This window comes from Mesoplodon densirostris, chromosome 16 (assembly GCF_025265405.1).
Source record: "Mesoplodon densirostris isolate mMesDen1 chromosome 16, mMesDen1 primary haplotype, whole genome shotgun sequence".
NCBI classification, from domain to species: domain Eukaryota; kingdom Metazoa; phylum Chordata; class Mammalia; order Artiodactyla; family Ziphiidae; genus Mesoplodon; species Mesoplodon densirostris.
This window is the reverse complement of record NC_082676.1, coordinates 49145730-49159839: the sequence shown is the minus strand read 5'-3', so window position 1 is coordinate 49159839 and position 14110 is coordinate 49145730. Positions and strand designations below refer to the sequence as shown.

Below are 14110 nucleotides of genomic sequence, written 5' to 3'. Positions count from 1 at the left end.
GCATACAGCCCTCTGGATGAAAGGCCTGGATGAGAATAAGAGATGATTGAAAAAATGTAAAGTTAGGATTGCTGATCTGCGGGGCATGCTGATTTTGTAACAATGAGAAAAAACAGAAACCTGGCAGCTAGGGAGCTTTGGGGAAGTGGAGGGGGCGGGCATTTATGATCTTTGTTTCTCAGAAACAAAGGAAAATGAAAGCTCCCAGTGCTGCCTTTCCATGAACAAAAGGCATAACTGAGATCCATATTGCAGGTTGGTCTCACCCTTTTGTATGGAGCCCTACTGATAATAATTTTGCTCTAAAGTGGACTTGGCCCTTAAGGGCCAAGGAGGTGGACTGTGCAGAAGAGAGCTAATCAAGCAGGCCTGAGACGGCTCTCCTTACAAAGGCCTGCTCACAAGGTCGGCCCTGGCTGGCATCTGGGTTCTTGGATTTCAGGAGGGTTCTCACCATTCCCTAAATGATAAGAGTTGCTCACAGGGCCTAAACTGTGCAAACAATGTGGTTGATGCTGCATACCTGCTTTCCTTCCAGGAATGTGGAATTTTGGTGTGTGCTAGGCAGAGGGTGCCTACGTGACCTAGAAAAGCCCTGGGCGTTGAGTCTCTAATGAGCTTCCCTGGTAGATAACCTTTCACACATGTTGTCACAGTCATTGCTGGAGGAATTAAGTGTGTCCTGTGTGACTCCATTGGAAAAAGACTGGGAAACTTGTGCCTGGTTTCCCCTGGATCTTGCCCTATACACATTTTCCCTTTGCTGATTTTGCTTCATAGCCTTTTGCTGTAATAAATCATAGCCATCTGTGAGTAGGACTATATGCTGAGTCCTGTGGATCTTCTAGTGAATCATCGAACTGGGGTGGGTAGTCTTGGGGTACCCCAACACAGGGCACAAGGGGGACTTCTGGCGTGTTGGTCGTGTTCTCTTTCTCAATCTGGGTGCTGTTTACATGGGGTGTGTTCAGTTTGTGAAAATTCACTGAGCTGTCCCATTAAGATATGTATAGGGACTTCCCTGGTGGTCCAGTGGTTAAGACTCCACACTTCCAATGCAGGGGGCCTGGGTTTGATCCCTGGCCAGGGAACTAGATCCCGCATGCCACAACTGAGAGCCGACATGCCGCAACTAAAGTCCCTGCATGCCACGACTAAAGATCCCTCTTGCCGCAACTAAAGAGATCCTGCATGCCGCAGTGAAGATCCCTCGTGCTGCAACTAAGACCTGGTGCAGCCAAATAAATAAATAAATAGATATTTTTTAAAAAAATTAAAGAAAAGATAGTATACTTTTTTGGTACATAGATTCAACTTTATAAAAAGATAGAATATTACACACCACAGGGTTAAAAAAATAATAATTTTATTTATTTATTTTTTTGGCAGCACTGCAGAGCATGTGCAACTTCCCCAACCAGGGATCAAACCCATATGCTCCCTGTAGTGGGAGCGCAGAGTCTTAACCACTGGACCACAGGGAAGTCCAATAACTTAGTTTTAAAAAACAACTTGCTTTTATTTAGAAAACATTTTAATCACTCCTTTTTACCAGGCATTGTGCTGAGAGCTTAGGACATGGGGTAGGAAAGAGGTCTTCATTGCCTCTCAGTTTATTGGGAGTCAGATAAAGACATACTTGTAATATGGTTGACTTTTGCTGAGTCCTAGCAAAGATATCATTGGACGCTACAGGGCTGCTAACCTGGTTAATTCTCAGGGTTACCATTCCAGTATCTATGGAAGCCAGACAGACAAATGGGCAAAGGGGGGTAATAGGGAACTGTGACAAACTGGGAAGGTAAGTAGGCATAGAGTTGCCACAGCTAATGGTTTTTCTTAAGGGAAAGCCACAAATCTGAATTTTTATGTGAGCTCTCTTGATTTTTAAGTCCTGTAAATGAATCCAAATTTTAAAAAGTGGGAGGCCAAACAAAACACCTCTGCAGGCCAAATTTGGCCTTGGCCTACCAGTTTGCCAGGGATTCTGCCAACCAACCATCCTTCCCCTCTTACCAAACAATTGAGGGTCCACTGTTGTAGGCACTGGGAAATAGAGCAGTGAGCCAGCCAGACAACTTTCTTGCAGAATGGCCTGGGGGCAGGGGTGGGGTAGGGTGGTGTCTGGTACTGTGCTCTTCAAACTTCAGTATGTGTGGGAACCACTGGGTAGATTCTGAATTGGGAGGTCTGCGTTGAGGCCTGAATCTTGGCCTTTCTAACAAGCTCCCAGGTGATGGTGATGCTAGTGGTCCCTGCTGTTATTTGAAGGAGGGGAGTAGGGAATTTGTCTTGAAGGTGCATTTGCCTGGCAAGCATCCTCTTTTTACTTAGGTTTTAGTTTATTGGGGTGACTTGGAAGAGAGTTGATGACCTCGGAGGTGGGTACTCGGGCTCTGCCAGCTATCTCTTGGCGCTGTCAGGTCTCTGTTCTCAGAGTTTATAATCTAGAAGGTGGCGTGAGGGGTGGAGGAAGGTGCTAGGAAAAGCTTCCTGGAGGAGGTGCTTGTGAACTGCAGGAGCTCCCCCGGCCGCCAGGAAAGGGAGAAACCTTGAACTCCCCCCGTCCTGGCCGCTGGGTCTCGGCGTCCCCGCACCGGGTTTGGTTTCCCAGGCATCCCACGTGTCTTCGGTCCGCGAGTCCCTGTCAATCAAGCTTCTCCCCCAGGGGCTGGGTACGGGTTTAAAGGCGGCTGTAGTGCAGAGCGCTCCCAGAGTGCCGTGCGGCGGGCGGGTTTGGATTTTAAATCCCCGCGGCCAATCAGTAGCGCGTAGGGTTTTGTAACGTTCCCGGCGCCGCGTTTGAATTCGAGGAGGAGCAGAGCCCTGCCAAGCCTCTGCCCAGACCTTGCTAGGTCTGCTGAGCAACTCCGGGAACATGAGTGCGGCGGCAACTGCAGGGAAGCTGGCGCGGGCACCAGCCGATCCAGGGAAAGTCGGGGTCCCTGGAGCTGCAGCTCCCGGGGCCCCGGCGGCTGCCCCGGCGGCGAAAGAGATCCCGGAGGTCCTAGTGGACCCGCGCAGCCGGCGGCGCTATCTGCGGGGCCGCTTTCTGGGAAAGGGCGGCTTTGCCAAGTGCTTCGAGATCTCGGACGCGGACACTAAGGAGGTGTTTGCGGGCAAGATCGTGCCTAAGTCGCTGTTGCTCAAACCGCACCAGAAGGAGAAGATGTCCATGGAGATATCCATTCACCGCAGCCTCGCTCACCAGCACGTCGTCGGCTTCCACGGCTTTTTCGAGGACAACGACTTTGTGTTCGTGGTGTTGGAGCTCTGCCGCCGAAGGGTGAGTGTCGCTGCTGGGGGACTGGAGCTGCCTGGGGACCGGGGTTGGGGCGCCCGCACCCGGAGCTGCTGGGGAAGGAGCGCCCCGGGGCTCGGAGCTGCTGGGGAGGAGGTGCTGGGAACCTCGAGCTGCGGATGGAGAAGGTCTCGGGGAAAGAGGTGCTTGGCACTTGGGGCCTCTAGGAGAGGGGGTGCCGGTTAAGTGGAGCCTGGGTCAGGTTGCCTCTAGGGAAGGCGGCTCCCGGACGCTGGGAGTTGGGCTGAGTGGGGGAGGTGCGGGTCGCGGGAGAACCCTGCTAATGGACGCCAGGGCTTCCGGAGTTGCTAGGTAAGGGGTGCTGTGGACCCGGACCTTCCGGAGTGGGGCTGGGTCAGGCAGAAGGTAGTTGGAGCCAGACTTAATAGCTTCGGGGAGGAGAGGGGTCAGGAAAGGGATCTGCTGCGAAGAGGCCCGGGGCAGGGATACAGGGGACTCTGAGCTTCCGGAGTGGGCTGAGACAGGGGTCCCAGGTAAGGGACTTGGGAGGGAGCTGGTGGGAGAGGGGGTGCTAGGAACGGTTGTGGCCTGGCTTAGGGGAGAGTCTACATCGTAGTTGTCCTGGAGAAGGAATGGGCGGTAGGGTCCTGGGCTGCCTTCACCTAATGACACCGCCTCCCTGCCTTGGGCCTGAGTACCCACTCCCCACTCCTCCTTCCCTCCTCCGCCCAGTCTCTCCTGGAGCTGCACAAGCGGAGGAAAGCACTCACCGAGCCCGAGGCCCGCTACTATCTGCGGCAGATCGTCCTCGGCTGCCAGTACCTGCATCGAAACCGCGTTATTCACAGAGATCTCAAGCTGGGCAACCTCTTCCTGAACGAGGATCTGGAGGTGAAAATAGGTGAGGAGCTGGGCCTGCAGGGACACTTGACACTACGCTAAATGGGAATGAGGAGGAGCTGGGAGAGAGGGAGGGAAAGAGGAAGTCGGAAGGAGACAAGGGAGGGAGGAAGAGCATGGTAGGAAGTCTGGGCTGTTGATTGCCTCTAGAAGCCCCTCTTTAGTACAGAAACTTAGAACAAAGAGCCAAAAGCCAGTGTCTTGCCTGCAGATGCAGTTTTGGGTGTGTGTGCTCTCCTATACAGTATTATTTAAAAAAAAAAAAAAAGGATTTGAATTTGTTTTCACTTTTTTAAATCGGGAGGCTTGATTTTGAATTCGGGGCTCCTTTTAAACAGTTGGCTGCTCCAGCAGTACAGGGGCAGCTCTTTGCTGGACTGAAAAGCAGCTGTTCCCTTTACTGCCCTCTGCTTGGCCACAGTCCCCACCCCTTCCTATCACTTCCTCACAAACTTGCCAAGTAGCCATCTTGACATTTACCTGCTTAATCCCTGAAGGCATGTGACTTTTGCTATCCCTACCTATCCCTACCCTTTTAGAAGCAAAGCCCTCCTTTCTAAGGGAGGGGGTGAGGAGGGTCTCTGGGAGGCCCCTCCCTGGGGCCAGCATGGTAGGAGGATTCCTGGGCAAGCCTTGCTGCACACAAGAACTAGAGGCTTGAGGGATCAAACGACCCTGGTTCTTGATGGTTACACCTGAACCAGCTGTCCGCATTGACGGATGACAGAGGCTAGCATCTGAGTCCCCCCCCTCTTCCTCCCTCTGTCCCAGGGGATTTTGGACTGGCAACCAAAGTCGAGTATGACGGGGAACGGAAGAAGACCCTGTGCGGGACTCCTAATTACATAGCTCCAGAGGTGCTGAGCAAGAAAGGGCACAGTTTCGAGGTGGACGTGTGGTCCATTGGGTGTATCATGTAAGTTGGGAGTTGTCTCAGGACCCACCCAGCCTCAGCAGAGGCCTTTTTGGATGTCTCACCTGGCAGACCTTATCCTGTAGACCTTCCTGCCTTTGGAAAGGCTGCTCCAGAGGACAGACTGATCCAAAAGGAAGCCTCCTTTCCATATCTTTTCTTCTCACTGGTGTATCCTTTAGGATTCCTGCAGCCTGGGCCATGGGTCTGGGGAATGGGGGAGGGAAGGTCTCCACAAACTTGCTCTAGTCCCTTACTGTTCAAAGTATGGCAGACCAGCATCATCATCACCTAGGAACTTGTTAGAAACACAGAATCTCAGGACCCAGGCTGACTGGATCAGAATCTGGATTTTAAGACCCTTGAGCTTTTCCATGCACGATAAAGTATTAGCACCACTGATCTAGGAAGCAGCAATGGGTGGGAGGAGTTAGGCCAGGAGTTATAGCTGGCAGGAGGAGGTCCTGTGGTCTGTCTGGATCAAGGCCATCAGAGGTGGGTGGGTGGTAGGCAGAGAGTTGGGCCTGTTCAGGTGTCACCCCTTTCATGGTCGCCCTGGGTACTGGAGAGTTAGAAATGAGTTGTCGCAATGGCTTTCCTACTTCTTTACAGTGGAACTTTTTCAAATGAAAACTTGGCAGCCTTAAGTACAGAGCTATTAACCGTGGAGCTGCCTCTGTAGGAGCAGGTAGCCCACTTGCTTTGACCTGTTTTGTGTTGGCTGGCAGTCTCTGGAGCCCTGCTGTAGTGCAGGCTATAGCAGAAGAGTCACTGGCCCATGAGAACCGTGTCTCATCACCTGTATTCTACTGAGGACTCCTCCCTGCCAGTGTCCTGCCTCCTGGGGCTGTTCAGTGGACTTGCGGACTGTCCTCCGGGACCCCAGAGTCATAGTGAATGTCCAGAAGGTGTCTGACTTCCTTTCTGGCCCTGAGAGGATTCCTCTGGCATCTGGGTTTTGGTTAGGAGCCTTGAGCCACATCCCTCCTTGTGCTTACAGGTACACCTTGTTAGTGGGCAAACCACCTTTTGAGACCTCTTGCCTAAAAGAGACCTACCTCCGGATCAAGAAGAATGAGTACAGTATTCCCAAGGTGACTAAAAACACTTTAAATCTACATTTATTTTATTTAATTTCCCCCCAAAGCTATTTACTGAGCCCAGCCATATCCTGGGGACAGAGGTGGGTCAGTCCTACCCCTAGGGTAGCCATAAGAGCTTTAGAGGGTCCTTGTCTGAAATAGCATACAAAACCTGATGTATGTGCACAAAAGCATTTTTTCTTGGGGAAGAGAGTTTGTAGGTTCTCAAAGGTTGGGCAGATAAACCAAAAGATGTGTAAAAGAAAGAGAGCATAAAGGAAGTAGAAGGCAGACAGAGACGTGCTGCTTAAGCCTTGGAAGTGGACTGTCTTGATTCAGATGGGCTCTGCCACATAGCAGCCAGATCACAATAGACAAATGGCCTGAATCTTCTGAGCTGCAGTTTCCCATCTATAAAATGGAGTCCTTACCCCCAGAGCACCTTGCATACAGTAAGCGCTCACAGAATTCCGAACCGCTGTGCTTCGCAACCACCAGCATGAGTGCATTGAGAGGGATAGCCTGCAGCAGCCTGGCATACGGCTGCTTTCCAGTTTGGTGTCTGTGCCTTGTGTGAAGCCATGAGCCCTGTCTCCATAAGGACAGATGGACTGAATCTGTCACAAAGGGTCACTTATTGGACAGAGCAGAGTGGTTCCGAGTGTGGATGTTGCAGCTGACTATGCCCCCATGTGGGTGCTGGCTCTACCATTCACTAGGGGTGTGTTCTTAGGCACTTAACCTCTCTGTGCCTCAGTTTCCCCATCTGCAAAAGAGGGATGGTGATAGAGATCTTCACCCCCTGGGTGTTTCTGTGAGGGTTAACTGAGTTAATATATATGAAGTGCTTAGAACATTTTGCTGGCACATAGTAAGTGCAATAGTTGATGCTAGAATATTAGTGTGCATTTGACCTGCACTGGGTTTGGATCTCCTCACCAGGGCAGCAAGCTTGGTGCTGTGTCCCCATTTTTTTTTTTTTTTTTTTTTTGCGGTATGCGGGCCTCTCACTGTTGTGGCCTCCCCCGTTGCGGAGCACAGGCTCCGGACGCGCAGGCTCCGGACGCGCAGGCTCAGCGGCCATGGCTCACGGGCCCAGCCGCTCCGCGGCATATGGGATCCTCCCAGACCGGGGCACGAACCCGTATCCCCTGCATCGGCAGGCGGACTCCCAACCACTTGCGCCACCAGGGAGGCCCTGTGTCCCCATTTTATAGATGAATTTACAAAGGCTCAGAAAGTTGGGTTAGTTGTCACAGCCAGTATTAAGAGACAGAACTGGGACTTAAACCAGGTCATTATGACTTGGAAGCCTGCGTTCTCAAGTGCTGCTCTAGTGGTGAGCAACTTGAATTATGCAAGAGCAAATTTTGGGAAAAAGTGACCCCAAGAGGAAGGAGAAATTGTCATTCTCACAACTTAGGTTGACACTTATCAACTCAGTAAAGCTGCTAGTGGAAACTTGGCATGTTTATAGCTGCTGAACATGGCATATTTGAGGCCGGGGCTGGGGCTGCAGCTTCTTTGCGGCAGTGCTGCATTCGGGTCCCCCACCACATCCTACTTACGTCTCTCCCTCTCTGCTCCAGCACATCAACCCCGTGGCCGCCTCCCTCATCCAGAAGATGCTTCAGACAGATCCCACTGCCCGTCCAACCATTCAGGAGCTGCTTGATGACGAGTTTTTCACTTCTGGCTATATCCCTGCCCGCCTCCCCATCACCTGCCTCACCATTCCGCCCAGGTTTTCAATTGCTCCCAGTAGCCTGGACCCCAGCAGCCGGAAGCCTCTCACCGTCCTCAATAAAGGTAAACCAGGGGCTTCCCTGGTGACGCAGTGGTTGAGAGTCCGCCTGCCGTTGCAGGGGACACAGGTTTGTGCCCTGGTCCGGGAAGACCCCACATGCCGCGGAGCGGCTGGGCTCGTGAGCCATGGCCGCTGAGCCTGCGTGTCCGGAGCCTGTGCTCCGCAATGGGAGAGGCCACAACAGTGAGGGGCCTGCGTACCGCAAAAAAAAAATAATAATAAAGGTAAACCGGGGTCTGGGTAGACAGCAGACCCCAAGAGATCCTAGGCCTCAGGTGTGTGAATGGATGGCCCCCATAGCTCAGGTGTGCAGTAGGACAGGCCCCAGTCCTTGAATACGTGGTCCCCATCCTCATGTGGCAAAATGCCCTTCCCCACAGCCCTGTCCGGAAAGACAGACCTTACCATGGCGGAATCAGACCCGTCATGCCCCAAAAGAAGAGAGTGGCTGAACGCCATGCCTGAAAAATTCATATTTAAAAAAAAAATTGCTGGGCTTCCCTGGTGGCACAGTGGTTGAGAGTCCGCCTGCCGATGCAGGGGACACGGGTTCATGCCCCGGTCTGGGAAGATCCCACATGCTGTGGAGCGGCTGGGCTCGAGAGCCATGGCCGCTGAGCCTGCACGTCCGGAGCCTGTGCTCCGCAACGGGAGAGGCCACAACGGTGAGAGGCCTGCGTACCGCAAAAAAAAAAAAAAAAATTGCTAATATCACCTTGCATGGTTCTTTGGGAAAAAATGTTGAAATTTTTCAGGTGTACACATAGAGCACAATGCAGTAGACCCCACATCCCCACCAGACTCAACATTTATCAAGATTTGTCATGTTTGCTCCATCACTCCTTTTTTGTTCCTTTGAAGTATTTTTGAAGTTAATCCCAGACATCTTGTCATTTTACCCCATAAACTTCAGTATGCATCTCTTTAAAAGGATGGACATTTTCTTACAAAACCACATCCCATTGTTTGGGTTGTCATTGTTTCTAGATCTCTTCAGAGAACAGAATTAGGAAATACATAATTGGGAAGGGGGCGGGGACCTTGAATTTATGCTGCTATTTCTGATTCACACTTTTTGAACATTTTATTTTGATATTGTTTCAAATTATGAGAAGTGAAAATAGACAAAAACTTCCTGTATCTTGTTCCCCCTTTTCTCCACCAATTAACATTTTTCTACATTTACTTTATCTCTCTCACTATATATATCTAAATTTCTTTCCCCAAACCATCTGATAGTAAGTTGTACACATTCTGGCCTTTACTACTTAATACTTCAGTGTATATTTTCTAAAAACAATTCTTTTACATAACCACAGCATAGGACACAGTTATCAAGTTCAGGAAATTTAACATTGATGAAACTTCTCTTACAGCAATCTTTTTCTTCACTGTGAAGTTACTACTTTAATTTTCTTTTGGTAATTTATAAGTATCTGATTTAAATATAACATCAGATTTTTACTTCTTTAATTTTATACTTGTATTTTTTTCCCTTACACTGAAAACCCTTTTTCTTTACATTATATACATGAATTTTCAACATCTATAAAGTATGTTATGAAATGATGTTTATTTTCTTGCAGTTCTATTTGTCTTTGGCATATATTTCACTTAAAAAAAGGTGCCACTTGAAATACTTTATTTCTCTTTGTGGATATAGCACCAATTTAATATATGAGTTCATTTGTTTCAGTTATAATACTGCTATTTTAAGGATTACTTTTTTCTTTTGGCTTTAATTTTTGATATTTTCACTGGTTATATTACTGTTTCCTTTGATTGGTGATCACTTGGTTAAGGTGGTACCTCCAGTGCAGAGTTACTGTTTTTCCTTTTGTGATTAATTAATACCTTGTGAGGAGTTACTTTGAAAGGATTCTATTTCTTCTCAAACTTTAGCCTACTGATTTTAGCATCCATGGTGGATCTTGCCTGCAGCAATTACTACTGTGGTATTCTAATGGTGACTTTTCTCCTTTTCTCGTTCCTTCTACATCCATTAATTGGAGTTCTCCTGTAAGGAAGAGCTGTCACTTCTCTCCCATTTATTTATTTGGTTATTTGTGTCGGTATGGACTCATGGATATTTAATCTTGGAGTCATAATGTAATATTGTTATTTAAGGATTGCTTTTCTTTCGGTTTTAATTTTTGAACATAAAGCATTCTTCAAAACTTAGCCAAAATTAGGGTGAAATTTTTTTGGAATACATAAATCCCCATTTATTCATCATCTGTTTTCAGTAATTACCAACATTTGCCCATACTTGTTTTTATCTTTTCCACCTTCTTCCCCTTTTTTTGGCTAGAGGTTTCTTGTTTGTTTGTTCGTTGTGTATGTTTGTTTTTTTTGGCTGCGCCGTGTGGCTTGCAGGATCTTACTTCCCCAACCAGGGATTGAACCCGGGCCCCAGCAGTGAAAGCACCGAGTCCTAACCACTGGACCTCCAGGGAACTCCCTTGCTAGAGTTTTTAAATCAAGTCCCAAATATGTTATTGTTCCACACTTAAGTCCTTATCACAGCGTAGATTTTTTCAATTGAAAATTCATATCTTTAAATATCTTAAGAATTTCATATTACACAAGGAGAACTAGCACATGTTGGTGGGGAAAGAAACATTTAAGCCTAAAGACAATAAAAATCATCCATGCTTCTACCACCCAAATATAACTGATGTTAAAATTTCAGTGTGTATCTATCTTTTCAGATTTCAGTCACATGTAAGTACATAAAGCAAATTTTAGGGTGGAAAAAATCTCTTACATTTCATTAAATGCCTGCTTAATCCATCTTGGTGATGGGTTGTGATTTACGGCACCCTTCCATTTTCCTGGATGCAAAAGATGCTTTTAATTCTTGGATTGAAGCCAGGCAGCTCCAAGCTGCTCGTGCCTTCTAGCTGTCTCCCTGAGTGATCAGAGGTGCCCTGCAGGGCCCAGCATTGGGTTAGAGGTCTGAGCATCTGAAGCTCTATAGCTGTGTGTGGGCATGAGCATTCCTACAGGGCTTGGCCTGGCCCTGGAGGTGCCAATGAGTGAGTACCAGGTGCTGTCACATGAGCAGGGCAGCTGCTGCTCTAATAACCTGGCACCTACCTAAAGCAGTGGCAGTGCAAAGAGCTTTTCTCTGGGGGCAGTACCAGCTGTGGCCGGGGATCCCGGGCCCTCCCAACCTGCAGCCTTTGGGCCCAGCTAATGACTATGTTTCATCTCCTTCCAGGCATGGAGAACCCCATGCCCGAGCGTCCCCAGGAAAAAGAGGAGCCAGTGGTGCGGGAGGCCAGCGAGGCGGTCGACTGCCACCTCGGCGACATGCTGCAGCAGCTGCACAGCGTCAACGCCTCCAAGCCCTCAGAGCGGGGGCTGGTGAGGCAAGGTGGGCACTGAGGGCCGGGGCGTCTGGCGAGGGGAGGGGAGTCAGCCCCGGAGTGCCGGTGGCTTGTCCAGGCCCCCAGCTCCGAAGTACCTTTACTTCCCCTATTTCCTGTACATGACAGTGCAAACAAGTTAGCCTACTGGCCCAGGCCCTCCATGGTCAGGCCCCTTCCTTTTTCTGACTCATCTGTTCTGTCTCCACAAGCGCCCCACCTTCCAGCACCTCCACGTGCCGCCCGTATACATTGGCGCACACTGTCTCCTCTGCTCAGAGAATCCCTCTGTAGCCTTCAAGACAGTGGAAATAAGAGACCCAGATGTGCTCCAGCCTCGGGGCCTTTGCTCTCCTGGCACGCACTTCCTCCAGATCCCTGCAAGGCTCACACTCCCTGCCTTCACGTGTCTGCGCCAGAGTCACCTCCATGATCATCTCCCTGCCCCCACTCCTCTAACTTGCCTTGTTTCTCCACAACACTTCTCATCTAACATCTTCTAAAGTTTCCGTGTTTGTTTATTGTATTTAAAAGAAGGGATCGTGGGCTTCCCTGGTGGCGCAGTGGTTGGGGGTCCGCCTGCCGATGCAGGGGATGCGGGTTCGTGCCCCGGTCTGGGAGGATCCCACGTGCCGCGGAGCGGCTGGGCCTGTGAGCCGTGGCCGCTGGGCCTGCGCGTCCGGAGCCTGTGCTCTGCGGCGGGAGAGGCCACAGCGGTGACAGGCCTGCGTATCGCAAAAAACAAAAAAAAAAAAAGAAGGGATCGTCACATGCACAGAACATAACATTTTCACGTATCTGGGATTGTGTATCTTCTCACAATTTTTTAATCATTTAAAACTCACTGATTTGCGCCATGATAGAAGTAACTTACATATTCTGTGAACATTTATTTTGATTGGTCTCTATCCCTAGAGCCAGAATGCAAGCTCAGGGAGGGCTGGGTTTTGTCATTGCTCGCTGCCTGTAACGGTATCTGGCGCACAGCGGGCCTTTGATAAATGGGTCAGCTGAATGCATGAGTGGACTCGGCGCTCTGCACTGTAACTTTCTGCTTCAGTTCTGCCTGTCTAAGCTTGTTGCTGGCAGAGGGCTCCAGGCCTCTTGACCAAGCTCCCTGGTGTGGGCCGCCTGAGTGGACCAGAGAGGAAGAGGCTGGTGCTGATCGATCATCTTGTCTGTTTCTGTCCTAGAGGAGGCTGAGGATCCCGCCTGCATCCCCATCTTCTGGGTCAGCAAGTGGGTGGACTATTCGGACAAATATGGCCTTGGTAGGTTTCTCCCAGCTGTGGCGGTGGCTCAGGTGCTGCCTAGCAACGCTTCGAGTTGTTACAGGCTCTTGCCTTTCTTGGCTCCCACATCCTCTTCTCTCGACACTCTCCCGTCTCTATCCCAGGCTTCCTAGTCCCAGCCCCTAACGGCCCCCTGCCCCCCATCGCCCCTTTCTGAGGCCTCCCTCCACCTACCGCTAGGGTACCAGCTGTGCGACAACAGCGTGGGAGTGCTCTTCAACGACTCAACACGCCTCATCCTCTACAACGATGGCGACAGCCTGCAGTACATCGAGCGTGATGGCACGGAGTCCTACCTCACCGTGAGTTCGCATCCCAACTCCCTGATAAAGAAGGTGAGTGCTGGCTGGCCCGCGTGGGCCGCTGTTGGCCGGGAGTGAGGGCTTTGCCAGGGGGACAGGCTCTAACTCCGGACGCCCTCCCTCACTTTCCAACCAGATCACCCTCCTCAAGTATTTCCGAAACTACATGAGCGAACACTTGCTGAAGGCGGGTGCCAACATCACGCCCCGGGAAGGCGACGAGCTAGCCCGGCTACCCTACCTGCGTACCTGGTTTCGCACCCGCAGCGCCATCATTCTGCACCTCAGTAATGGCTGCGTGCAGATCAACTTCTTCCAGGTGAGCCGTGGCCCTGGAGGGTTGGGGCCGGGTATCTGTGCCTCTCAGCGGCCCACGGTGTTGGGTGGGGAGTGGGAGGCACAGTACCTGTCCTTGGCAGCGTCAGCAGAAGGGAGTGAAATGCCCCCCACCCCTCCATCAGCTGGGATATCTTCCCTCTACTCCCACCAAGACACACAGGCAGCTGGGAGCTTCAATCACCAGTAACCCCCTGTCTGTCCACCCGCTCCCCTCCTGCCCTCACAGGACCACACCAAACTCATCCTGTGCCCGCTGATGGCTGCCGTGACCTACATCGACGAGAAGCGGGACTTCCGCACGTACCGCCTGAGCCTCCTGGAGGAGTACGGCTGCTCCAAGGAGCTGGCCAGCCGGCTGCGCTATGCTCGCACCATGGTGGACAAGCTGCTGAGTTCACGCTCGGCCACCAACCGCCTCAAGGCCTCCTCGTAGCCCCCCCACCCCTCTGGACTGGCACCCTCCTACCCCCCACCAGCACCTCGGTCCGCGCTGGTTAGATCCCGTGGTGCTATTTTATGGGGTGTCCCCCAGCCCTGGGGGCTGGGGCGGAAGCTCCATCATCCCTGCAGGTGGGGCTGCTGTGTAAGTTATTTTTGTACATGTCCCGGTGTGGGTTCTGAGGCCACTTCCCCTTCCCTCTCAACCCCACCATATGAATTGTACAGAATATTGCTATTGAATTCGAGACTGTCTTTTCCTTGCCTTTATATTACATTAAACATATATGAATCTTCCTTTTTCTTCTTGTGTTCCCCGAGGGGTGCCTGGCACCCGGGTTCCAGCCACACTGTTGCTCTGGTGTCCCTGGCGGCCCAGCCTCTGCTGGTCTTTTCGACGCCAG

The 14110-nt window shown here is 50.9% G+C and overlaps 1 protein-coding gene across 1 annotated transcript; it reads left to right on the top strand.

Annotated features, from left to right (window-relative positions):
• The first annotated feature begins 2784 nt into the window (after window positions 1-2784).
• On the top strand, window positions 2785-14003 carry PLK1 (polo like kinase 1). Its single transcript, XM_060078552.1, has 10 exons — window positions 2785-3286; window positions 3995-4163; window positions 4934-5078; window positions 6076-6169; window positions 7747-7966; window positions 11188-11343; window positions 12529-12606; window positions 12808-12962; window positions 13066-13248; window positions 13495-14003. Exons 1-10 carry the CDS (start codon window positions 2879-2881, stop codon window positions 13699-13701), a joined length of 1815 nt encoding a protein of 604 aa, XP_059934535.1. The 5' UTR covers window positions 2785-2878; the 3' UTR covers window positions 13702-14003.
• Window positions 14004-14110: the final 107 nt, after the last annotated feature.

Excerpts from the sequence above, each read along its gene's own strand:
- PLK1 (XM_060078552.1), top strand. The coding sequence starts at position 2,879 with ATGAGTGCGGCGGCAACTGCAGGGAAGCTGGCGCGGGCACCAGCCGAT. Across the intron at positions 4,164-4,933 it reads GGATCTGGAGGTGAAAATAG|GGGATTTTGGACTGGCAACC; the intron begins GTGAGGAGCTGG and ends CCTCTGTCCCAG. Across the intron at positions 6,170-7,746 it reads ATGAGTACAGTATTCCCAAG|CACATCAACCCCGTGGCCGC; the intron begins GTGACTAAAAAC and ends TCTCTGCTCCAG.